Genomic DNA, 25,517 nt, shown 5'->3' with positions numbered 1-25,517 from the left:
TCTCTTCAAAGAGTTTTGCCAGGAGATAAATAGCTGCCTGTGATCTTTTATAGGATATTAATAGGTGAGACACTTCTCCACCCGACAGCGAGCTGTCAATCAGAACCTGTCAATTTGAGTTGCAAAGAAGAGAATGATGTAGTGCCCTTCCATATGAATCACTGATTTGATGACTCTTCATGAAATGATCTTTGTGTCAGTACCATTTTGAAAAAAAAAACAAAACAACTAAACTTGAGTTGTTATTTCTTGAAAATAACTTTTAAAGTGGAGTCTTTTGATACTCACTTTTAGCAATACAGACACACATTTAGAATTATGGGCTATCTTTGTGACATTAGAACAAGGCAGTTTGATGGAAAAGTAAATTGTGCCTGCACCATGGTAAGTGTAACGTAGATTTTTTTTTGGTGGTGTTTTCCTGTAGACTTTCTATGTTACTCCCAATTCAGTGGACTATGATTAAGGAAAAAGTCAAAGATAATCCCATGCACTAAAAAATGTAAAAAAAAAAGGTTGTAAAAGAAAAAATCACCTGCCTTGCAGAAATACTCTTTAATAAAAGGTCAGCGTTATATTAATATACATATGAAACATTTAGCTTATAAGTATACATAATTTTTTACTCGAATTGCTTGTATCTTTAGTCTTTTTAATTGACTCAGAAGTCTCATGTATATTCATTGCTACAGTAATGAAAGGTTCTCACACATATGACCTCTCAAATAGCAACAAACACAACTTTGAGGAAAGTGTATCTTTTATAAAACATTGTATTTTCTTTATTTTTTGAATATTTACTTCATAATACTAAGATAATACAGGATACCTACACAAATATTTGAAAGACATTTAAATATTTTTTTTCCATTTTCCACATGAAAAATATTCTGTTTATTCCGTCATTCTTTTCAAACATTTTATGAAGGTAAAGTCCCAGTCAGAAACACATTTGTCAAGTAATCTGGATAAAATTTTCCCATTTTCAGTTCATGTATGACTGCTTATGCCACTAAAAAAGAACACTTTAATGAAATAATGTGCAAAACCAGATCCAACCAAGGATAGAGAAAATATGGATTATATATATACTAGAAGAAAACTACATGTTAAATATTGATATCTTATGAATCCTTTTTATTAAAAGATTTTTTTTTTCAGGTTCTAAAGGTTAGACTTTTTGTTAAAGAAACATTTTGTATTTGTATGTCTGTGTTGTTTCCTCTTTAAAAGGTGCATGAATTAACTGCATAAGGAAGCATGTAGTCTCTCTGATGTTCACATAAATCACAGGTATTATTCATACTGATTACTACAGAAAATACATAAATAAAGCAAAAAATACTCTGAAATTAGCTGTGTACTTTAAGATAGGATTCAAACAGGTTTTCTGGGTAGTGCTTTGTGATTCAACTGTTATTTACAATATGCCTCATGTACTACAAATGCTCTTGGAGCGTATAGCAGTGAATTTGGCTAGTACTTCACAATTTTAAGTAAAGTTCTATAAATAATGCATAAGAAGAAGTTCTTACTTGAGCTGTGCTTTCACAGCCTGCTGGAACTGATCATAAATATCATGTTGACAGATCACATGAACAGCAAAATTTACAGTCAGTCTATTTATTGCACTCTTTCTTTTGTAGCATTTCAGGAAATGTACAGAAGACAATGGAGACTGTTCATTACTGTGAGAATAAAAATATTTCTTTATGTTAGTATGTAATTTGAGATTACTTATTTTTTGGTACAACATAACTATAGTGTTATGTCCCGATCACATGCATACACACAGAGAGAACTAAAAGGTAAGAGAAGATTTGTTCATACACACCTTAGTCCAGGATAAAGAAGGAGGAAAAAAAGATTATTGGGAGTGGTCAACATGGATTCAACAGGGGGAAATCATACCTGACCAAGCTGATAGCCTTCTATGGTGGCATGACTGGCTGGCTGGATAAGGGGAGAGCGGTCAATGTTGCCTACAACGACTTCAGCTAGGTTTTTGACATCGTCTCCCAAAACTTCCTTATAAGCAAGTTTAGGAATTGTGGGTTGGATGAGTAGGCAGTGAGGTGGGTTGGGAACTGGCTGAATGGCAGGGCTCAGAGGGTTGTGGTAAATGGCACAGAGTCTAGTTGGAGGCCTCTATCTAGCAGTGTGCTCCAAGGGTCAGTACTTTGTCTAGTCTTATTCAACATATTCATCAATGACCTGGGTGAAGGGATAGAATGCACCCTCAGCAAGTTTGCTGATGATACAAAACTGGGAGGAGTGGCCAAAATAGCAGAAATCTGTGTTGTCATTCAGCAAGATCTGGACATGTTAGAGCATTTGGTGGAGAGTAATCTTAAGATATTCAACAAGGGCAAGTGCAGGGTCCTATACTTAGGGAGGAATAACCCCAGGCACCGGTACAGGTTAAGGGTCAAGCTACTTAGAAGCAGCACTGTGAAGAAGGACCTGGGAGTCCTGGTAGACAGCAAGTTGAGTTTGAATCAGCAGTGTGCCCTCATGGTCAAGAAGGCCAATGGTATCCTGGGGGGACACTAAGAAGAGCATGGCCAGCAGGTTGAGGGAGGTTATCTTCCCTTTCTACTCTGCCCTGATGAGGTCACATCTGGAATGCTGTGTCCAGTTCTGTGGTCCCGAGATCAAGAAAGATGGAAATAGTGGAGAGAGTCCATTGGAGGGCTACGTGGATGATCAGAGGACCGGAGCATCTCTTGTATGAAGAAAGGCTGAGAGAGCTGGGCCTATTTAGTCTGGAGGAGACTGAGAGGGGATCTCATCAGCGCTTAAAAATACCTAAAGGGCAGGTGTCAAGAGAATGGGGCTACACTCTTTTCAGTGGTGCTCAGCAACAGAACAAAGGACAAGGGGCACAAACTGGAACACATTAAGTTATGTCTCAACATGAGCAAAAATTTCCTCACTGTGAGGGTGACAGAGCACTGGCACAGGCTGCCCAGAGAGTTGTGGAGTCTCCTCTAGAGATATTCAAAACCTGCATGGACACAATCAAGTGCAGCCTCCTCTACGTGATCCTGCTTGAGCAGGGAGGTTGGACTAGACAACCTCCAGAAGTGCCTTCCAATCCCTGCCATTCTGTGATTCTGTGAGGAAAAGTACTAGTATACTTGGTTTAACATAGTCAGTGATATTATCTTATGTTTTACACTGGTCTTCATAATAGTCTAGTTGATCAGCTTCTATATAGCCTTGTGAGGAAAATAATTATGCTTCACATACATATGAAGTTACAATGGTTTTGGGTTTTGGTGTTTTGTTGTTATTTTTTTAACAACAATTATACTTGGGCTTTTATATATGTACTTCTACAGTCAAGGTACTCGTAGCCAGAAACTTCTAGATTCTTGGGTTTAAAAAAGTCCTCTTTCAATATATATGTCAAACAATAATTTGATTTTGTTGTTTATTTTTGCTTTCAACCCAATACACAGTTACGAATGACAATGTTTTTAAGCTCTACTGTAGGAAGATTACTTTGTAGAAAATATAACAAGGGTTTGTGCTTTTGTTTTGTTTTATTTTTTTTCCAGGAACACCAATGCACCATTTCTTCTTGTCCTGTCTTATCTTCATGTTCATACTGCTCTATATGCTTCAAAAGCTTTCAGAGGAAAAAGCAAGCATGGATTGTATGGGGATGCAGTGGAGGAAATGGACTGGAGCGTAGGTACGTTGTATGTGCTTCTAATATCAATGGAGGTCATTCATGAAAGACTTAGATTCATGTACACCAAATTCAGACCTTGGAAACTTAGTTGTCTACAGTATATCTGACATGATTATTTTTTATATTTAGGGGAACAAACCAGCAATTTAAAAGGAACAATAATCTAGCCTCTTGTAATATCTGCTTTATGATAAAATTCATTGTGTACTACAAATGTCTGCTTTCTCACTACAAAGGTAGTCCATACAGTATGGACATAGCAGAGATATGGACATCTTAACAGTGGACATTTGAAGCAGAGTAGTTGAATTCAACCCCATGAGCTTCTGGGTGCCATCTGGCCTCTGCAGGTTATCCTAATAAAACTGTATCTTAACTCAAAAAGTGATCACATGATATTGATATAAAAATATTTTCAAATAAATTGGTTATGTATTATTAGTAAAAGTAATATCCTAATTATTTTAGTAAGTTCTCTGAATTAGTGAAATCACTCAGGTGAAGTCCAACTCTGTTCATGAAGCATAGTCAAAAAAAAATTTGCCCTTCACAGCTTTCCATTCCCTCTGAGGTCGGAGAGCAGTTCATCATTTGACATGATGGTACTGGACAGACAGATGGACTTGATGATCTTAGTGGTCTTTTTGAACTGTAAAGATTCTGTGATTCTATGATAATTACATCTGTCAACATGATTCCCTTATCTCCACATGTATTGAAATGACCTCTGATTCCAGATATAATCACCCATGAAAACAGCAAACAGGTCATTTTTGAAAAGTATCATATTGGAAAACAGCAGTATTAGGAGCTAAAGATGAGCTTGCATTCCTCCTTCCCATATATCCCCAGTCGATTCTGTTCCCAGTACAGCTCAATGCAAATTGGCTTTCTTCAAGAAAATGTTACTTCCTTATTAAGTTTCTATAAACAGACATACAGCTTTGGTGCATACATATTTTTAAACTATTTTTAAACTCTGAAGTGAAACATAATGTATATTTCATTGCATATTTTGCATCAAGAGGTCTCATGAAGAAGCTGGTGAGGGGAGGGTGGAGGAAGGCATCACAGCACATTTAGCAATTTGTAATGAATGTATTTAGTGCAATATTTGTCAAAATGGGGAAAACCCATCTGAGAAACTGTGATACACTTAGTAGGAAGGGGTTTCAATGTGGAAAGTAACTGCATTAAACAGAAACAAACCCTCTTTTGCAAATCAGGTTTTGTAACAAGAGAGTGACTTTCATTCCTGATGTATTACACCCTGAATCTTTTATCAGTTTTGTCAATGGCCACCAGCATCTGATCAATCAAGTGCTTGCAGTAGATGAAAGTATGTACGTCTTATCCTTTCTCTTTGCATCCACATTATAGCAAGCTACTGAACATTAGCTGGTCTTATTGTCTGTGTTTGATTTTTATGATTTCTTTTTCTGTTCCATGATATTTTAGGTTATCCCAGCCTCACTGGTCATTTGCTGTTGCCGTTAGGTTTTGCTGTCTCCTTTGAGAGATAGGGTTTAAACCTGGCTCCAGGGTTTGAACAGAGAGTTGGAAACCCAGGCATGTGGCATGCTACTGATTCAGGCTACTTAATGATGTAGAGGTGGTAACAGATTGAAAACCACAACTCTCTTCCAGAGTAACCACAGGCTCTTAGGAAATATTTCAAACAAACCAAACAGTAGGACAGAAGCCTGTCATTAAAAAAACTTTGGATATGTCAGAGATACAAATTCAGTGGTGAGAACATAGGAATTTTGAACAAATTCAAAGTGGAGATCCATGAGTTTCCTCAAATATTTTAATGTACAGTCCATTGCAGGAAGATCAGGGGAAGGAAAGACAGCTCAATCAATCAGGAAACAGATCCTCATCTGTCATAAACTAGTATTCAAGCATAAAATTTTCTTTAACTTGGTGGTCTGGTTATGTCGTTTCACTTACGTCTTGTAAGACCCATCTGCTGATTGTGTATTTGTTCCAGGAGGTAGAAGGTATGTTTAGTTGCTCTGTTACTTTCTCCATTATTAGAATGATGAAAAAAAACTTTATGGCTGATATTTCCAAAGTAGTCTGAAGGAATAATATAGGGGTTGTTCCTTTGGGGTTTTTTTGTTGGCTTATTTTTTGGGGGATTGTTTGGTTGGTTGTTTTGGGGTTTCTTGTTTGTTTTGGGTTTTTTGTGGGTTTTTTTTTTTTTTTTTTTAATTGAAGGAAGTACTTGCTTCCATGAATCTCCACTGAAAATTACAGCCTTAATGCATCAGCTATGTCAGACAAAATAGATTCATTCACTGTTCTACTGATGTCAATAACCAATATATTCTTAGAATGCTTCTGAAGATGTTACAGTAGAAAAGTCAAACAAAATTGTCTGGAAAATCAAAAAAAGTGAAAACTAAATTTTCCACAAAGGGAGGTTTTGTCATTGACTAGACAGAAATAAGTATTTATGCATAGTTAAATACAACTTGCAAAAGCAATAAGAACAAAATAGCACAGATATAACAACATGCTGCAAAACCTCCTAATTAAAGGCAACATAAGCATAGGAATTAAAAATGAGTGAATGGAAAATGGAATAGTACAACATCAGAAATACTTGGCATCTGATAGGAAAAGAAACACCAACTTCAAGTCTAAAAGATACTTGCACTGCGTTATTTGCTGAGTGGGAAATATTCTGGAAAACCCTTGTAGATTATATCCCACCAAAAAAAAAAACCCCAAACAAAAAACAGAATAGAAGTTAGAAGTCAAAATACAAGTTTGGACTGTGAGGTACCAGTGGTGAAAAAGTTATATCAAGATTGCACCAAGAAATGTAAAAGAAATACTGTTCCTGATTTGAGAGACAGCCTTCCTAGTAAGACAGAGAAATCCATTCATGCTGAGAATTCTAAACAGGAAGCAATTCTCCATTTTCATTTGTTTATTTATTAGGAATCAATTATCTAATTGGACAATAATTAGATTATATGGCAATGTCCACGTTAGGAGGAGAAAATTGTGTAAGACACATTAAGAAAATACTTCTTTGAAAAACTAATGTTTGTGACTTGTTAAAACAATACTGAAAAATGTGATTACATTCCATGTCAAAATATAAAAAAAGTTTAGGGACCATTTATGGCTACTGCTTTGGCATGCTGATGTATGTATAACAGAATTCAGTGTTTAAAGAATTCATAGTTATAATGTCACTGCATGTGACGTGCCTTAGAGAGTTATTCTCTTACTAATAATATTAATTTTCTTTCAATGTAGGCTAAGCACCTCATTTATGCTATTAATTATGATTCATATGAGAGCAGATGAAATAATCTTAGAGTCTAAAATGGAAAAAAGAAATTATGAGTGAACGAATGCGGTATTATCCTTTTCTTCCTTCCTTCCTCCCTCCCTTCTTCCCTTCCTTCATTCTTCAATTTCTGATTGACTATAGGAAAAGAAATGGACATACTCAGAAATTTCAATGTAAATTGCATTACATTCATTCAAAATAGTTCACTGCAAAGAGTTTTGGAGCCCCCTGTAGATTTGCATGCAAGCTCTATGAGACACACTAATTCGAAACCACTTTTGCAAATGGCTGTTTATTGTTCTGTTAACAGTAGCAAAGCTACAAATCAGTTCTTAATCCTTTGTGGAACAATCATAGCTGAATGGCTTAAGTGTTAAGAAAGTGTGAGAAATTGCAGTTTGGCACAAGTTAGGTAACTAGTGTGAGGGCCTTGACTGGGTATTTTGTTATGTGAATGCCCTGCAAGCTGAAAACAACTCTCTGCCATGATCTCTTGACTTGTCTTAGAATCAAGTTATTCCAAGAAAATATTACCTTCATCTGAAGTTAGTTAATTAGAAGAAAAGGAGTGGAAATAGATACCAATGCATCTTACATGTAATTTGAGTTTGAAGTATCTTTAAAGTTTTGGTAGAGTTATGTATAGAGCAGCTCCATATGTCCCCAGTACAAGAGGGATATGGAGCTGCTGGACAGTGTCCAGAAAAAGGTCATGCAGATGATTAAGGGACTCCAGCAACTATCCTGTGATGAAAGGCTGAGACAGCTGAGACTGGAGCTCTGTTCAGCCTGGAGAAGGGTGAGGATCTTATTAATGTATATAAGTATCTGAATGGAGGGTGTAAAGAGGAGGGGGCCAGGCTTTTCTCATTGGTGCCCAGTGACAAGAAGCAGTGGGCACAAACTGAATCACCAGAGATGCCTTCTGAACATGAGGAAAAATTTTTTTACTCTGAGGGTGACCAAGCACTGGCACAGGTTGTGCAGAGAGTTCGTGAGGCTCCCTTCTTGGAGACGTTTAGAAGCCATCTGGACATGGTCCCGGGGTTCAAGTGGCCCTGCTTTAGCATGAGGGGGTTAGACAAGGTGACCTCCAGAGGTGCCTTCCAACCTTTACCATTCTGTGGTCCTGCGAGACGTTGAAGAAAAGAAAAAAAAGCTGTTCACTAATGTCAGTTCATATTTTGAAACAGAATCAGATGCAGTGTTTAAAAGTCAGTCTAGAGGAACCAATGAACTCTTCACTTAAGCAAACAGAAGCAATATACACTCATGATACTCTGCTCCTCCACTCCTCTCTCATGAGATCTCTCCTGGGTGCTGCAGCCAGCTGTGGGCTCCCCAGCACAACACAGACAATGGACCTGTTAGAGCAGGTCCAGAGGAGGGACACAAAAAAGAGTTATCCTTAATTACTTTTTTTCCAGAAAAAAAAAAATCTTGTATGCAAAGACAAGCCTAAATTATCATGGCTTTTCAGCTTATGTAATAATTTGTAACAGTGCAATGTTGATTTAAAAGATAAGCAAAGCAGAATGATGCCATATTATCAGAAATGGCAGATAATTAGCCTCAGTTCATTTTATCCAGCCATTATGAATGTGACATAAACTTAACTGAGCCTGAAAACTTGAAAGATGGAACTAAAAATTTGGAGAGTGATGCCTGATGCTAATGGTGCATTCCTTGACCTTGCTTTCCTGAATTTATGCTGGTCTAGACCTTAAGTCTAGAAAGTTTATTTTTAAACTGGTTTTGTTATCATGAAAGATGTTCAGCCAGCTTCTCTGAAGAAGCAGCTATTCAGTCAATACAGGTACTCTGTGTAAGGAACAGCATTTTCCCACCCTTTTCTGCCATTCTGCTCTTACCCTAACATTAAGAGACTGTTTCTTCAGCTAAGAGACGGTGGTTAAGCTCTTGAAACACATTCACTCTTTAGGTCAGATCCGGGAAGATTGTCAATCAGGGCACAGATTAAAGACATTTGTGGATCTGCCTTTTATGATATGGATGCTTTCCAGTTACGGTCTGGGCTAAAACCCAAACTCATTTCATATGTCACTAAGCAGCAATGACTTTCAGTCACTACTGAACAGGGCTGAATTTAAGAGGTGACTAAGTGATGAAAGCCTCCCATTTCCACTATGATAAGCCTCCAGAGCTACCTAATCCTCCTTAAGTACAGTTTCCTTTTTCTATATTACATCTTTGCACACAGCAAAGCTCCCTCTTAGAACATTATTTACAAGATTACAGAGCACATCTCATGCAACCATTCCTATAGCGGTTTTTAATCAGTCTAAGTTCTAATCATTAGTACGTTTAAGTAATGTCTTAGTAATGTGCACTCCATGATGGAAGACTTCAGTGTAATGCAGCTTGTGTTAGTAGTGCTGTGTTGCTCAAAATTTGCTGCCAGCTGCTGCACAGATTTCATTTGCACCAGATATCGCAGGAGTTAAATTGTCAGCACATGATGTGTTAGTGCATTGTGAATTTTACTTTGCAAAAATCTAATCATGCAATATTCACAATTTTAGAGGCTCTAATACAAAAATTTTAAAGGTCTAATACAAAAACAACGAAATGACATTCAACATTGTGACCAAAATGCTCTAGTAAGTGAAAAAAAAATATAGAATTGCTTAAGACAAGCTATCTTCCATTAGTAGGAGAAAGGTCAAACCTTGTTTTAGATAAACTAATGAGAGAATCCTGATGGCTCTTCAAGAAATAAGGATAAGAAGATCTGTAGTTAAATATACTACCAACATTTTGTCTAACCTTTGCTCCTAAAGTTTAGTTTCACATATAAAGGCTATGGTTAGATTTTGCTTTAGTTGAGGTGGTTGGGGTAGGTCATTATCAGTGATAATAAGAATATTATTATTTAGTCTAAATCTTTATGATTTAGACCAAAATTGACCTGCATGAATATGGTGATTTCTGTGTATACTTGCAAGAGGAAACTGAATGGGGCTAATTTGGACAAATTGTAGATAATCTCCAAAATAAAGACTGGCAAAGCAGTTTAAAGGAAGCTACCAAAGATTTTGCCAGTGGAGTGCCTCTGCATAGAAACCTTTTTAGCACACATACTGTAAAGCTGATAAGAGGAATTGCATTTGCCCTGCCCCAAAGAAACTCTACAGAAATTAAATCAGTCAGACACCCAGAGCAAGGGATCAGGATGGTAGGGAGATATGATTTACAACTCCTTTTTCTCACTTGGGTGAAAGTGTGTCCCTTTCAGCACTGACTTATGAACGTGATTTTGCCATCCTTTTCCTTCAATGCTTGGCCACCGAAAGCAATATCCATCTAGGTATTTATAGAGCTTTGTAATCATGGTTTTAATATAGGATGCAACTGAGCTAGTAGGTGAAGGATATTGCTGGCAGAAGTTACATCTCTATAAAAGAAATCTAAACATGAAAAAAAGGAGCAAAGAAAATAAATATGTTAAGGATTTTTAATCTGGGCATTTAAACTTTCCAACCTACATCCTTTACTCATACCTTCAGATAGTTTTGTAGTGAATTACCCGGTACCTTAATATTACTCATACAGTCTGTGAATAATTATACATTCATACAAACACACAGAAGGCACAAGTGAACCTTGTAAGTCTTTGAAGTCAACTACTTAAAGATAGCAAAAATCAATTGTCCTATGCTTGTGTCTTACGGTGCAGTTTTGAAGCATATGTTTACATGCCATTTCTTTTCCCATCGGAACCCTGTCTCCTTATCACAGACTGCCTTCTTAATGAGCAGCTACTCATTAATACACCTTTTACAGTAGGTGTATTCCTCACTGTGAAATAGGAAATCTCATGTTTTATTTAACACACACTATTGAAGTTCTGTTTGGAAGACAGATTTCTGTGACATCTCTCATCTTTTCTGTGGCAATACTTCACAGAGTATATAACAGATTCACAAATAAAGCATTTTCACAAAGTTATTGTGAGATAAGGGGATCTCAATCTTTTTCATAGAAGAAACACTGAGGCAAAGGATCAAGTTCATATTTACCTACTGAGGTATAGCTTTGCTGCCACTCCCTAATCCAGCTCTGAAACTATCGTAAAGCAGTAGGACTTTAATTCAGCTGATGGGAATGGGAAATATGTGAAAACTAGACATTTATCCTTCCAGGTCTAGATCCATGTTGGGGGTGGGAAGTGGTTAGAATGTACACATGGACTCAGGAACTGAGGTTTTCTTCTAGTTTGGGGGATTAAGTGGCATTTTTTTTAAGGATAATTAAATACCTTCACCAACATTAGAACTATAATGATACAAACACTTTCTGAGATGACTGAGGAAATGTCTTCCAGCCCTTTACCATTTATTCACAGCTGGCTGCATTTTAATTTAACTGTAGAAAAAAAACCTAAAACTGACCATGTGGATTTCAGATTCAGTGATAATACTGAGAATCACAGTGGTTCTTTTAAAATCATTCCTGCTGTTTCTTGGAGAGACATGAAACTTTTTCATGCTTCTTTTGAAAAATATGTTAATTGTTTTGAGAGCATACTGTCAGAAAAGAGGAGAACTAATTCTCAGTAAAAACAATAGCAATAAAATAGAGCTTATGACAGTATCGATTCTGTGTTGTAGTAAACCATTGTTCATCATCAGGCTGCTTCATGTTAGTGAATTGCCGTGCAGAAATTTCACTGTTGAATTCCAGGTACTAATAAGCTCTTATTGATGAGGTTGGTAGAACTGCCTTCTTATTGATGATGCCTAGTTGTTTGTTTTGTTTGTTTCTATTTTTTCTCAACAGTATGTCTGACTGCTAAAACAACCACAGTATATAATAGGCAAGCTGGTAATACCAGCAAACATCATTATTCTTCTAGAAACCAGTTGTGTATTTTGCATTACAGAAACCTTTTTATTGCACCAGCAGATAAGTAATGACATTTTTAAGGTTAGGGAAAGCTCTAGAGTAATGATGCTGGGACTGGTGAAAGGTGGGATGATGAAGTTGTAACTTTGCTGTGCTCTAGCTTTTTCCCTCACTAAGTGATTGTAAAATGAGACGTTTATGTTTCATTTTAGGGCGCTGTTTAAGAAAAACTGATACTGGATCCTTATTATGCTTTCCTACCTATTATTTTTTACACTCATGGGTTTTATTGTTTTGGTTTGGTTTGGTTTTTTGCATATTTCATTTAGTATATTCAAGGTATTTTTTACTATTTTAAATGTTTGGGGTTTTTTTTCCTCTTTTTGTTGGCTTAGTTTTTTGTACTTTGTAGACATCTGCGGTGGTTTGACTCTGGCTGGAGGCCAGACACCTACCAAAGCTGCTCTGTCACTCCCCTTTTCAGCTGGACAGAGGAGAAAATATATATTGAGAGGCTTAGGAGTAGAGATAAGGACAGGGAGAGATCATTCTGCTATCAGTGTGACAGGCAAAACAGACTCAACACAGAATAAAGAAAAGAAACTCTCTGATTTATGACACTGCACTGCACACCCGGTGACACCAGAGTTGGGTAATGAGAAGTGTGACCAGATCTTAAAGCACCTCCCCCCACCCCTCCCTTCTTTAGAGACTTCAGTCATGATTTCTCTATCTTCTTCCCCCCTCATTGTGGCATAGGGAGGAGCAGGTACTGGGGAAATGGGGGTTTTGGTAAGTTCATCATGAGTTGTTTTCCTTCTTGGCGGTGGGCGGGGGAAATCCTCACACCCCTTCCCCTGCTGCACCGTGGGGTCCCACCCACTGGAGACAGTCCTTCACCAACTTCTCCAATGTGAGTCTTTACCCACAGGGCTTCAGATCTTCACCAGCTGCCCCAGCGTGAGTCACTGCTATGGGGTGCAGTCATAAATCATCGAATGTCTCTCAGTCTCCCAGGCCCAGACTGCTCCAGCCTGGTCCTCCATGGAGTCACAAGCCCCCCACCCCACCCCCATCAAACCTGCTCGAGCGTGGATGTCTCTCGTTCATCTCTGTGTCTCTCCATGGGCTGCAAGTGCTGGCAGGGGCTTGCTCCAACACGAGTCACAGCATCTTCTGTATGTCTCCACTTGCCCCAGCATGGGGGGGTCTCCACAGGCTACAGGTGGGGTCTTGTCCTTTTCCATGGGCTGTGGGGGGACAGCCTGCTTCACCATGGTCTCCACGGGCTGCAGGGGAATCTCTCTCTCCAGCACTTTGAATGCCTCATCCCACCCCTCCTTCTTCACTAGCCTTGGTGCCTGCAGTTTCTTACGTCTTCGCACTTCCTTCTCTGGTGGCAAAAAGTGTCTGCTTGTGGTTTTTTTTTTTTCCTAAATCTGATTCCCAGAGGTGCTGTGACCATCGCTGATGGGCTCAGCCTTGATTAACGATGACTCCAGCCTTGAGCCGGCTGGTGTTTGCTCTGTTGGGCCTGCAGAGAGCTTCTAGCTGCTTCTTGCAGAATCCACCCCTGCACTGCAGCCCTCTCCCCCCTTCCACCAGAACCCCACCATGCAAAACTACAACAAATTATTAATTTGAAATCATTCCCTCTCCCTACTCAACAGTGGAAACTTCCTCATGAAGACCATGTTATAGTAACCCTGAGAACATCCAACAATTTTTTTTGTTACTGTAGTACGCTCAATATCCAAAGAAACACCTGACCCCTAAGGGCTGAGTTGCTTGCCTGAGATGATGAAAGAGTCTCCAGGATAGTCAGATCCCTTCTTTAGGTCAGTGTGAAGTTATATTCTGTAGCTACAGTGGATCTTGAAGCTTGCTGCTACCAAAAGAGGGGAGGCAGGGTACCCTTCCCTCCCTTCCCTCCTTCTAACCACCTTCCAGGCAAAGTAGAAAGGAAGCAGAGCAACATCTTCCTTTTTCAGGAAATGTCCTTTTAGCAAGCTACTTAGATGGACTTATCTATAATATGAAATAACTTGCCTAAAACTTTCTGTGACTATCTAGCTCCTTAGATGTTTCAGTTTACATGGTTTTAAAATACTGCTACCATTTCTGTGTTATGAGGATAAAGGATATAGAATCTTTAGGCTCTTACATTTCAGTGGATGAAATATTTGTGGATTAGTATTTAACATGCATTTCTGAATCAGATCACAATTTAAAAAAACAATGCAAAGAAACAGGAAGTAACACAAAAGTAAATGTGCCTTTATTTTGAAGAATGGAAAGACCTAGCCCAGAAAATCAGTATGAATTTTCTCTTCCTGCAAACCCAAAGATAACTTAGTTCTGGATGTCTGAAATAAATTAGTAGCTCAGGATGTCTCAGCAACTCTAGCCAAGTCATGGAAGATACTATTTTTGGCAGTTTTCTGAAAAGTACAGCTGTGTGTATAGTATATGGCTGTATGAAAGGTATCAAAGTGTTTCTAATCCAGATTAGAGTTGATTTTGGCACAACAAAACAGATGAGCAAACATTAAGCAAACAATAAATGAATAAGTTTTTTCCTTTATTTACAGCTTGAGCAGATATATTTTTAATGTTCAGCTTGGTGGATGAAAAATTGGAAATAAGCTGGAAATGTGCACTTGCCGTCCAGAAAACAATTATATCTTGGGCTGCATCAAAACAAGTGTCACCAGCAGGTCAAGGGGAGTGATTCTTCACCTCTATGTCACTCTTGTGACACCCCACTTGGGCAGCCATTACAAGACCTGTTTTAGTGGGTCAAGAGAAGGCCACAAAGATGACCAGGGGGCTGGAGCCCCTCTCCTTTGAAGACAGACTGAGTTGGGCTTGTTCACCATGGAGAAGAAAAGACTATGGGGAGGTCTTTCTGTGACCTTCCAATATATAAAAGAGAAACTTCTTGCCAGGGTCTTATATTAAAGTATTAGGAAGACTTTACTGTGAGGGTGGTGAGGCCCTGGCACAGGTGAGATGGGGCTTTGGGCAGCCTGGTCTAGTGGAAAGTGCCCATGGCAGAAGGGCCTGAATGAGATGGTCTTTGAGGTCCCTTCCGACACAAATCATTCTATGATTTGTGAGTCTATGCTCTTTGTAAAATCATCACATCATACTGAAACCTTCAGAATCATTTAATAACATGCATTGTCAACAAGCATAAAAGAGCCATTGTCATTAACTTTTTTCAGATTACAAGGGGTTTTTTTTAATTCCAAAATTCCTTATCTCTGAAGCTTGTAAATCCAAATTTAGAATTACTTTTGTCAGCTAAGGAACTCTGATTCAATTTCTTGCTGACAAGTTGTGTTTGTAAGAATGCTTTAATGAATATATTCAAAAGTTTGCTATGGATGTTAAATAGACAGTAGAATTTTTATAAAATAGAAACAAGGGATTAAAAAATAATATACAATATCTTGAGAATATTAGAACCTTTGATAACTGAAGTGTGAAAATAGGACAGTTCTGTTTATAAAACTCTTACCATACATAGTCAAGGTGGCAGCCAGGAAAAAGATTTTAACAAAGTATCTGTGGTAGATCTGTTAGCATCTCTGAATATGAGGCACCCTTCCCTTTTGGCAAATTCTTTTCTTTCCATAAGTGTTAAAAGAGATCTTGGCTCATCCAGTAGTACACATATAAGAATGTGGTTATGATGCAGTGCTCCAAAAACAAAGCCTTAGCACTAGGTTCCACTCTCCCATATTGATATGAACAGTTCCATTGAACTAAATAGTCAGGATAACTTTAATATATTTCCATATGTGCAGTGCTGGTTTTATATTCCACTAAATAAATGTGTGACTTCCTGATGTGAAAGAGGTGCACTTACATTTAGGTGTCGAATCTGGTCTCCTTTCCTTGTAAGCTCCCCATATACCACAAGCAGATAGTTTATTCCTTTTATCTTTTTCTTTTTTCTTTGCATTTACTCTTTGCCAGTTCTTCCCAATGGATTGTCACAGAAGATCACACTTCCACTTTTCCTTCCACTTGGCTGCTTTTCTTTACTTGGCATCTCCTACAATGATCAGTCCCTATTGATAATAGCTTATCAGAACATCATTATTCAAGCAGTTCTGGAAAGACTGGGTTTTAAGCAGGAGGGACAAAAGTGTCATACAAATGAGATTAAAAGGGTGGTATAATTTTGACACACCTTAATATTACACCTCCCTTCGGAAGGGATCTCTGTTAAATTAGCTAACAGAAAAATTGCATTTAATTTAATCTTTCTTTTTATATAAAAAACATTTCTCAGTTTCACGCAACTCCTGTTTTAGTTACTCTTCCCTAGGATTTGGAGAAGGCATTCTCCAAAATTCAAAAATAATGAGATTAAATTTTGCAACAGAAGTGTACATGTAGTTTCAAAGTTTAGCCATAACATCAGAAGGGTAGTAAACAATTCATCCACCTTTCTAATATGTGCAAGACAGTGCTAATTATGTGGCTAGCAATATCTGTCGAAGCAGAGATGGAAAGGAGAGGTGACTGCCAGTCACTCGCAGGCAGGAAGCAACACCACAGAAGTGTCATGGTTTTGCCCCAGCCAAGAGCCGAGCACCACACAGCCGCTCTCTGAGACAGTGTGTGTGGGGAACTGGAGGGGGAGAGGGAAGAAAGGGAGGAGAGGGAAAAGAACCTCAAAAAAACCCAAACCTTGAGGATTAGGATAAGGACATTTTACTGGGAGAGCAGAGAAAGAGAGATACAGCAATAATAGGACTTTGTAGCAAAATACACAAAACTTGTGATACACAGGCAGTTTCTCACTGAACTGCACAACTCTGGCCATACAGCTCAGAGCTGTCCTGAAACTGACTGTCCCAAAAACTATGTGTTCTGGAGCTGTGTGTTTCTCCCTTCACCAGCCCCTCTTTATGCTGAGCATGACATAATTGGCATGGAATACCCTCTTTGGCCAGTTTGGGTCACCTGTCCCAGCTGTCTCCCCTCTCAGCTTCCTGGGCATCTCCTGCCTTTTTGTTAGCAGGGCAATATGAACAACTGAAAAGTCCTTGTCTGCTTGGCAGCAACTAAAACATCAGTGTGTTATCAGCAGTGCTCTGATTCTAACTCCCAAACACGGCATTCCACCGACTGCTAACATGAAAATTAACTCCACCCTAGCCAAAACCAGGACAAAGTGTCAAATGCTCATTAGCAGGAAAGTAGACAGAAAACAAAAGCCAAAGATAAGGATGATGTCTGTGCCCCTGAAAGTGGGCTCAAGTGTCCCACCTGTCCCGTGAAGTCCTGATTGGGACTAAAGTTTTCCGCAATCTAAAAAGATGTTATTCAGGACGGAGTGAAACATAATGTATATTCTTTTGCAATAACCACAACACATTGTACAGAACAAACTTTTAACATTTTAGCATAGTGTTTAAGGGTAAAATTCTGCTATGATGGCTTCTTTAGCCGTATTAGTTTAATAGGACACAAAATTGACAGGTGTCCTTAAAAGAATCCCTGAAAAAATTCTATGGGACATAGCCTAAGTGTTCTTGTCAATTTGGAGCTGAAGTAATCAAACCTTATATTGCAAATTTCTCAGTCCATTCACATTTCAACTTTTGTGTGGTTCTGCCATAGTTCATCAACCCGTTGTTGCAATAACCCTCAGGTGCTACTCATAAAAAGTAGATGGCCAAGTTATAGAGAGCTTTGAGGACTTTCTTGGCAAAAAGTACTAGAGAATAACATAACATTTTTCTCTCAGAATGTAGACTGATTTTCTGATGTGGCATTTAATTACTTCCCTTGTTCCATATTTAAGTTTAGGAAAATGCAGCAAGAGAGTAGAAAATAATTGTTTAAATAGGAGGCACTGCTATAATAAATACAGTATCATGAAACATATGCAAATGTTCTATCCTACTGTTCTCATATTTAATTGATGAATCTTGATAATGATTCAGTCAATTTCTGAGTATAGCTAGTCATGCTTTTCCAGTGCCTTTGAAAGCAGAAATCTATCTGTTGTTGTGTACTTCTTTCTCTCTGTATGTGATATTGAAACACCAGCCTTTTATGGAACTGTTCACGTGAAGTGAAGAGATTTCAAATCTTCCCAGTTCAAGGATGTCTATTTAGATGCTGCATCCATAGATTTGATGTTATAGGTTCAGAAAGATCTAGCCCTTTAAATAGGATGCATTAATATGTACGGACTGAGCCTATACCTGTCTCCCTAACCACTGGAACAGTGTTATTCCCATAAGTAAGAAGCATGCTGGCTAGTCCAATGTTTTTTGCCATGTGTGCTTTGGGGAGTTTATGTTGGCAATAACCCATTTCTTCCACACCTACTATCTCTATCTATTTTCCTTTTATTTATGTTAATATTTCAGGTGATCTATAGTGTTGCTACATGAATGACCCTTTCTCATCTCAAATTTAGCCTAAAAAAACATCTTTCTGTGATCCTTGTATGCAAAGCGGAGCCCTCAAGAAATGTCTTGCTCTCAACAAGAAAGTCCCATAACTACTGTTTTGTAACTTCCCATTACAAATCAAATGACACACAGCATTCATATTGCTGAACCTTAGAAAATTCAGATTACTATTTTTGTGATTTCACTTGTCACATATTTGCTTTATCTTTTAGTTAAAATCAGGTAGAGAAAAGTCGAAGAAATGGACCTGATGATCTTAGGGCCCTGACATGATCTTATGGCCCCACTATGTCTTGGGGGCACTAAAATAGATCTTTGCCTATGCAAAAACCTCAAGTATTTCATAATTGATTTAAGAGAAGAGTAGCATATTTCCCTTTCCAGGCCTCAGTCCATAAAAAAGTAGACATCTGCTGTTCTAATTAATACTACTCTGAAGCACCAAGAAAAGCTCTTTCCAAATAGGTTGGGAATATTTTTTTCAAGAGGACTTAGATGAATTAAGGAATCAAAGTCCCATTTCATAAGCTACTGAGTAATCTTCTGAGCTAATCATCTATGATCTATGAGGATGACCTGAAAAATTATTTGCCTTTCCTTCAGAAAGATTTCTCTGGAGTTTAATATGAGCATGGACACTGTCATCTTGAAAACGCATGCACACACACATAGAAAAAAAGAATAGGGGTGGGGGAGGGGAGTGGGAAGGAAAGATGCAGAATATTGTGTGAAAAAAGCTGAATCATAAAGAAAGATTTTCAGCCTTCAATTTATTTGTTGGGTTTTTTTCCTGAGTTTGGAGTGTCATCTAGAAAAGAAAGATTGGGGCTTACGTTCATTAGTGGAAAATTCCCTTGAGGTCAATTTTCACAGTCAGCCTTGCTTTCTTACTGGTATTAACAGTGTTTGTAGAGAGATTCATTCACAGCTAGCATGAGTTGAAGATGCTGATTGCACAGCAGGCTTCAAGTAAGCCACTGAGTTTCCCAAAAGCAATTAGAGAAGTAAGTGAATGAGCAAGTGTGCATGGTAATGGTCATGTCAAGGGGGTAATAAAAGGTATCTTCTGTTTTGGAGTTAATGCACAGCAACTTTCATGTAAGCTTAGGTTTGAATAATTAAAATCAGAAAGCTGGGAAATAATTAAGATTTCATAAGGAATATTAATTAAATCTTGCTAAATCTCCTCAACTTGATAGTGTATAATTTATATGAAATGTTTAAAATCTGCTCTTAAATTCAGCAAAGATGAAAAAGTTTGGCTCTTGAAAGACAAGAAATACTTAGGGTCTCATGTCAACCAATTTTATCACACTTTACACTTTATTTAAAGTTATACACTGTCGAATATTTTGAAATTTTCAGAAGAGTGCAGGGGATTAAAATATGGGGTTAAATTACTTGCCCTGATTTTAAACTCTTCATAATTTTGTCATATTTTAATCTGGAAAACTGTTGGCATTACGCATTTGGATCTAAGAGCATATACATATTCAGTTTAAAACTGAGTCTGATGTTAATAAATGTTTAAAGCTTTGAAGATGTACAGAAGAGTTTCTTTTATCACTCCACAATTATTGGATAAATCACCAATCAGCATATATTGGAATGATCAAATAGCTGAAGTCCTAAATTCACCTGGCAGTCTAATTCAATAGTATCCTTTGGTTGTCATTGTTTCCCTAGCTTCTACATAAAGTAATCCCTTCCAAAATTTAAAAGAAAACATTGGAGACTTCAAAGTGGGGAACTAGACAGTGTCTTTTGAATTGTGTATCTTAGATTTATGTGTGAAATGGCAGCTTATTCTCAGATGTGTGCAGAAAGAAGATGTAAATTTTCCCAAAAAGTTAGCACAGTTGTCATGTAAAATGCTAATGCAATGGACCCTCCTAAAACTGCATGACCATCGCTCATATTTTAGCATTTTAAGCAGGCTAAAAATTAAGATTTACATTAGAAATACCTAGTCTTATGTTTAACAGATGTGAGGACTAAAAGTGAATTTCAAGCAATGCATTTAGTATCTAATTTAAATACTAATAAGGAGATATCCACAGAATAGTTATATTTTTGACCTTTAATGATATGTCACTAGTTTTATAGTACTGATGTAAATATGAAAACCTTTCCATCCCACATTGTCTATAGTTACAGGTCTTCACAACTTTTACAGCCACATCTTAACTCTGTGCTTTATTAAATGCATGTATTTGTGTCTCTCTAAAGTATTATTCCAACTGTCATGTTTACAAAATGGTTTGAACCATTTGTGAGCAAGAAAAGTAAGAGGCATGGTACTCACCTCTAGGAAATACTTACCTTATGTATAACTATAGCAAAGATTTAAATGATTTATTCACGGCTGCTGAGCAGTGTGTACCTACCCTGCTATGCACCATGCTGAAAATTTATCCTGAGGGTTTGAAAGGCACATTACACTTACAAGAATGTATAAACAGTCACAAGCCAATTACAAGTTTACAATTACATGGCAATTCAAATCCAAACAGAAAGCAAATTCATACTGATATCTGACCCCACACTGAAGTTACTCTGGTTTTGTCTTAGTTTTTTAAAGACTGCCCATCTCCAAGCCCTTACACCAATCTTACCTGTCTCATCCCAAGTCTAGGAGAATCCAACAGAAAAGTGTTTGATGTTCTGCAGACTGTCTGCACATAATGACTACTGATTTGAGTAGCAATTGTGGGTGGCTAAATCTGGGGCAATCACCTCATATTACCTCATTGTGAAAAGAATTCAGAATTTTGGGGGCCATATTCATTAACCTTGAGAGGTGAGCTATAGATATGAAAATGCTTCTTTTGCTTCATTCATTTAAAAAATGTTTACAGTAACTATGTCTGATGTAGATGTGTATGTACACTGTGTATATATGTACAGATGGAGCCTGGTGCTCATTTCAGAGTTTCAGGGTAGGAGTCATCAATACTACCATGTTTTGAACTGCTAGCAGTGGTAGGTCGGGACTGTCTTCCAAGCCAGAGAGAGGCTGTCAGCACACCATCAGAGACAGGAAATCCCCTTCAGAGCAGCTCTGCTGCGGTGATGTAGACCAAATGCCCATCTGTAGTGCAAGCGCCTTAGGTGCATTCCTGGAGTCCATCCTCAAGTTCAGTTTAATTTGAAAGTAATCCAGGTCATTAACTCCAAAAAGGCTTTGCTACGCAAACAGAAATATGTTAATTGTCCATGATTTGCTTTACTGTAAATGTGCACTCCTGATTTGAATTAAAACAGTAATATGGATGTGCTTTTTCAGAAACAGATGCTACTTGTTTGGCAAAACATCCTGTTGACTTTGAAGACCCCACTAAGCTTTCATAGCAGGAATGTAGCACATTTGAGACTCCGGCTTTGTGCTTTGGAGAAGACTTCATTACATGGCCTGTTTCTGTAGCATAACTTTAAAAATAATGGCAGCACAGTAGGAATGATTTGAGGCTCCAGTGACTCTACCTTCCACTTCCTTCCTGCAGAATTATTAAATACTTTGTAATTAGTTATGAATTTCTTTTCTGTTCTATCCAAACAGTTATATGAACCAGCATTCACTCCCACCTATGAGGTCCATATGCTAATGCTTTCTCTATGGAGAATCAGTCATTTTTTTCTCTGGATATTTTGCTGACTGGCTAGATAATGTGCCGTAACATCAACCTATTGCTTTACCTCAGAATTTCCACTTTCCAGTGGTTGTGTTCTAGCTCTGAATGTTAAACAAATTGCATACAGAGTTTATGTACTGTTCACCATATGTGCAGCCACTTCTTCTGTTGCTGTCAATGGTTTTATTATTTTCCATCTTTACCTCAAGTGTTGTGCTCAATGACTAGGTCTGAAAGTGATAATTACTTCCCCACTGCAGAGACAAACTGATTTACATATTTATCAAGGGGAAACTGGATGGCTATGAACATATCACAGAAACATTTGCATATTTATAACTTGAAAAGTACAAAAGCTAAAATTAAGATAGGGATGTATTGGTCTTAGTTACCAAACTTGTTTTTATACAAAGTTTTTAGTCAGTGGGTTTCATAATCAGATCAGTCCATTAAGGAGAGAAGAATCTTTTTTCATCACAAAAAAAATCAACATAGAGGTCAAAAGCTTGTGAATGATCATGTGCAGAAGTTGCAACATTGTTTTCATAAGGTGAAACTCCTTACCTATGAGCCCTGAGATGATGAACTCTGGAATTAGGCTGAGGAGAGACCTTATCACTGCCTACAACTACCTGAAGGGAAGTTGTAGAGAGGTGGGTGATGGTCTCTTCAGCCAAGTAACAGGAGATAGGACAAAGGGAAATGGCACAAAGCTGTGCCAGGGCAGGTTCAGATGTTAGAATAAAATTTTTACTGAAGGAGTTGTCAGGACGTGGAACAGGCTGCCCAGGGAGGTGGTTGAATCACCTTCCCTGGACGTGTTTAAAAAACGAGTAGATGAGGTACTTAGGGATATGGTTTAGCATAGGACGGGAACGATTGGACTTGATGATGTTAAAGGTCTTTTCCAACCTTGTGATTCAACTCCTGTAGCAGGAAGTGGGTCCCAAGAAGTTTACTGTGTAGTGGCTATATAGTTGAACGGCATCAATATCTTTTCTGAGAGAAATACAGACTTCCAGATACTTGTGTATGTAGGGTTAATTTGTAGGAGTTTATGCATACATTCAAAGCATTCCTGGCTTGCCACTCACAGAGATGACTAAGGTTAGGTGTGATTCCAGTTAATTATGCTCTTCTGAATATGCTTTAGGAAACTTTTCTTTATTGAGAGTGTGTTCAAACACTGGAAGTAGCTTACAGTGACCACCCAGAGAGGTAGTCGATGCCCCAAGCCTGTCAGTGTTTAAGAGGCATTTAGACAATGCCCTTAACATTCTGTAACTTCTGGTCAGCCCAGAAGTAGTCGGGCAGTTGGACTAGATGGTCACTGTAGATCCCTTCCAACTGAAATGTTCAGTTCTTGTCTACTTTATCTTGTGTCCCCCTATCCTATCCATATCAAAAGAATTCTGAAACAGCAAACAAATAAAACCAAACCAAACCAAAACAACAAAGAAAGAAAAAAAATCCAAACCAAATCAAAACACCCCCCCCCCCCCAAAAAAAAACCCAAAATCCCCACAACCATACTGCCTTTTCCCTTTTCTAGGCAAAGATGAGATAGTTGATCTTCCCAAATAGCTCCTTGTCCAATAATTGTTTCAACCTCACTGTAACCTTCTGGAAACAACAAGGCATGTAAAACTCTTCTGGAATGGCAAAATAATATTTAGAGAAATTCTCTTTATCGTCAGCTGTCTTGGCCTCAGATGGATCATTAATCCTCCTTCTGAATCCTGTTACTTCTAATCTGGCAAATTGCTTTAGAGCTTTCTTCATAAGTAGAGATGCTATTTTGTCCTAATGCCTAGATTACATTGACGTATTCTGTAGAGTTTTTTATGCATAATTTCAGAAAGACTCTTAATTATTTCAAATTAATACAGATAACATTTCTGTCTTATTGGTTTCAAATGACAGTAAGGTAATTCATGAATCAAACACATTTGCTCATATCCTTGCCTGACTAAATCTTTGAACAATTTTCCAAATCACTAACTCATTTGTAAACACATTATTGTTTTTCAATGTTTCTACCTTCTTTTCAAATTAATACTTATTTTTTTATAAATCAATATCATAGTGTGCATGAGCACAGCAATTTTACATGGTTCAAAACGTTACATTCTGCATTAAAGTGGCTGGTTGAGCTGCCATTCATGCTGCGTTAGAGGAGTCGAATAGTGGCATGGCATTCTCAGTTTCTTTCTAAAGAACAAAGTCAATTGTACTTATCACTTTCATGTGGCCATCACTCCACTGAAATTGGCATTTTCATTTTAAGAATGAAACAACTGTTTATAATTTAACATAGCTTGAAGCAAGAGTGGAAAGCGGAATGTAGAGAGCAGTCCTCAGTATATTTGGGAGGAAGCTTTACTTAAATGAGTTACTCATTAAAGTAACATCTTAATGCTGTCCTTAATCTGTTTTGTGTCTTAAAAAATAATTTTTAAGAAAGTGTCCTATGATCTAATGCCATTGTGTGCTACGTTAGCCATCTGCATCGGTGTATACATTCTTAGAATGGCAATAGCAGGAGACACTTGATCTGAATTCCTAGTTGCTTAAATAGCTTCAAAAATTATGCAGCTCCTTCAGTGCTAGATTGATTTTGTTGTTCAGAGATGTTGTCTTTCCAAGTCTGTTCTGTTCAAATCAGAAAAAAATGTGAACGGTAGCATCCATAGAGATCAGTGCAGCTGTCAATTTTTTAGAACATGGCTTTCAAGTGAGTCCTTCCAATCAAGATTCCTCGCATTTTCATTGATAATTTCCTACAGTGGGGATAATATTGTTGTTTGAACTGAGCTAAAGCTTTCTCCGGCTTATTTATTCTACAGTTTGCAGGATAAACTGCATAAACTCTTTACATCTAAAAAATCTTTTAAAATTTCTATTGCTTTCTGCAAACAGCAATGGGACTCAGAGAGGATACTAAGCCAGCTGAAGACCTGTTCTCAGGTAACTGAAGAGTACATGACATATTCTTGTCTGAAAAGCAGAACTGTTACCTGATGGGCAATAACACCATTCCCACACACAAGGGAGATACTGCTTTTGTTCAGGCCTGGGTGCTCTGTGGAGTTCCACAGATCAAGCCCACCCAAAATTAGCTCCTTTGTAATACTGATATGCAAATATAACAAGGTAATACATTCCCAGTTTCAACAACTGGCTAGTAATTAACATGTAATTATAATATCTGCTGTAACATCTTTAATCACTGATCCTACATGGAGCAAGGGTTTTCACCTGTGCAAGGGTCTTCTCGACCCATACATGTGTTTCTTAGTATTTTAATGAAGACAGTGCAGTTCAGGATGCCTGGACTTTGTTTTCACTGCCAAACTGGCTGTGTGTGGACAGATCTTGCTTAGATGTTCTTGGTATTCCAGGACAGTTAGTTTACAGATGTTCCTTTAAAGAGTTCCCTTTGATCCTTTTCTTAGCAACCACATAGCAACTATCTACAATCATTCATAATTACAGAGACATTGTAATAAAAAGCTGTGGTTAACTTTTAAGTTTAATGGTACATTATTAATATGATACCTTTC

At 37.8% G+C, this 25,517-nt stretch overlaps 1 protein-coding gene across 1 annotated transcript in view; it reads left to right on the top strand.

Annotated features, from left to right (window-relative positions):
• The window catches only part of STS (steroid sulfatase), a gene marked incomplete at its 5' end in the record, with an annotated part of 90,521 nt that overhangs the window by 17,860 nt on the left and 47,144 nt on the right, over positions 1-25,517 (top strand). Inside the window, one exon of the mRNA XM_084261072.1 lies at positions 3,564-3,700. Within this exon, the coding sequence (XP_084117198.1) occupies positions 3,564-3,700 (137 nt within the window). The remainder of the gene's footprint in view (positions 1-3,563; positions 3,701-25,517) is intronic.

The sequence above is a fragment of the Gallinula chloropus genome (genome assembly GCF_964237585.1).
Source record: "Gallinula chloropus genome assembly, chromosome: 1".
In the NCBI taxonomy this organism is placed as follows: domain Eukaryota; kingdom Metazoa; phylum Chordata; class Aves; order Gruiformes; family Rallidae; genus Gallinula; species Gallinula chloropus.
Note: the sequence above shows the minus strand (reverse complement) of the source record. Positions and strands in the feature narration are given on the sequence as shown.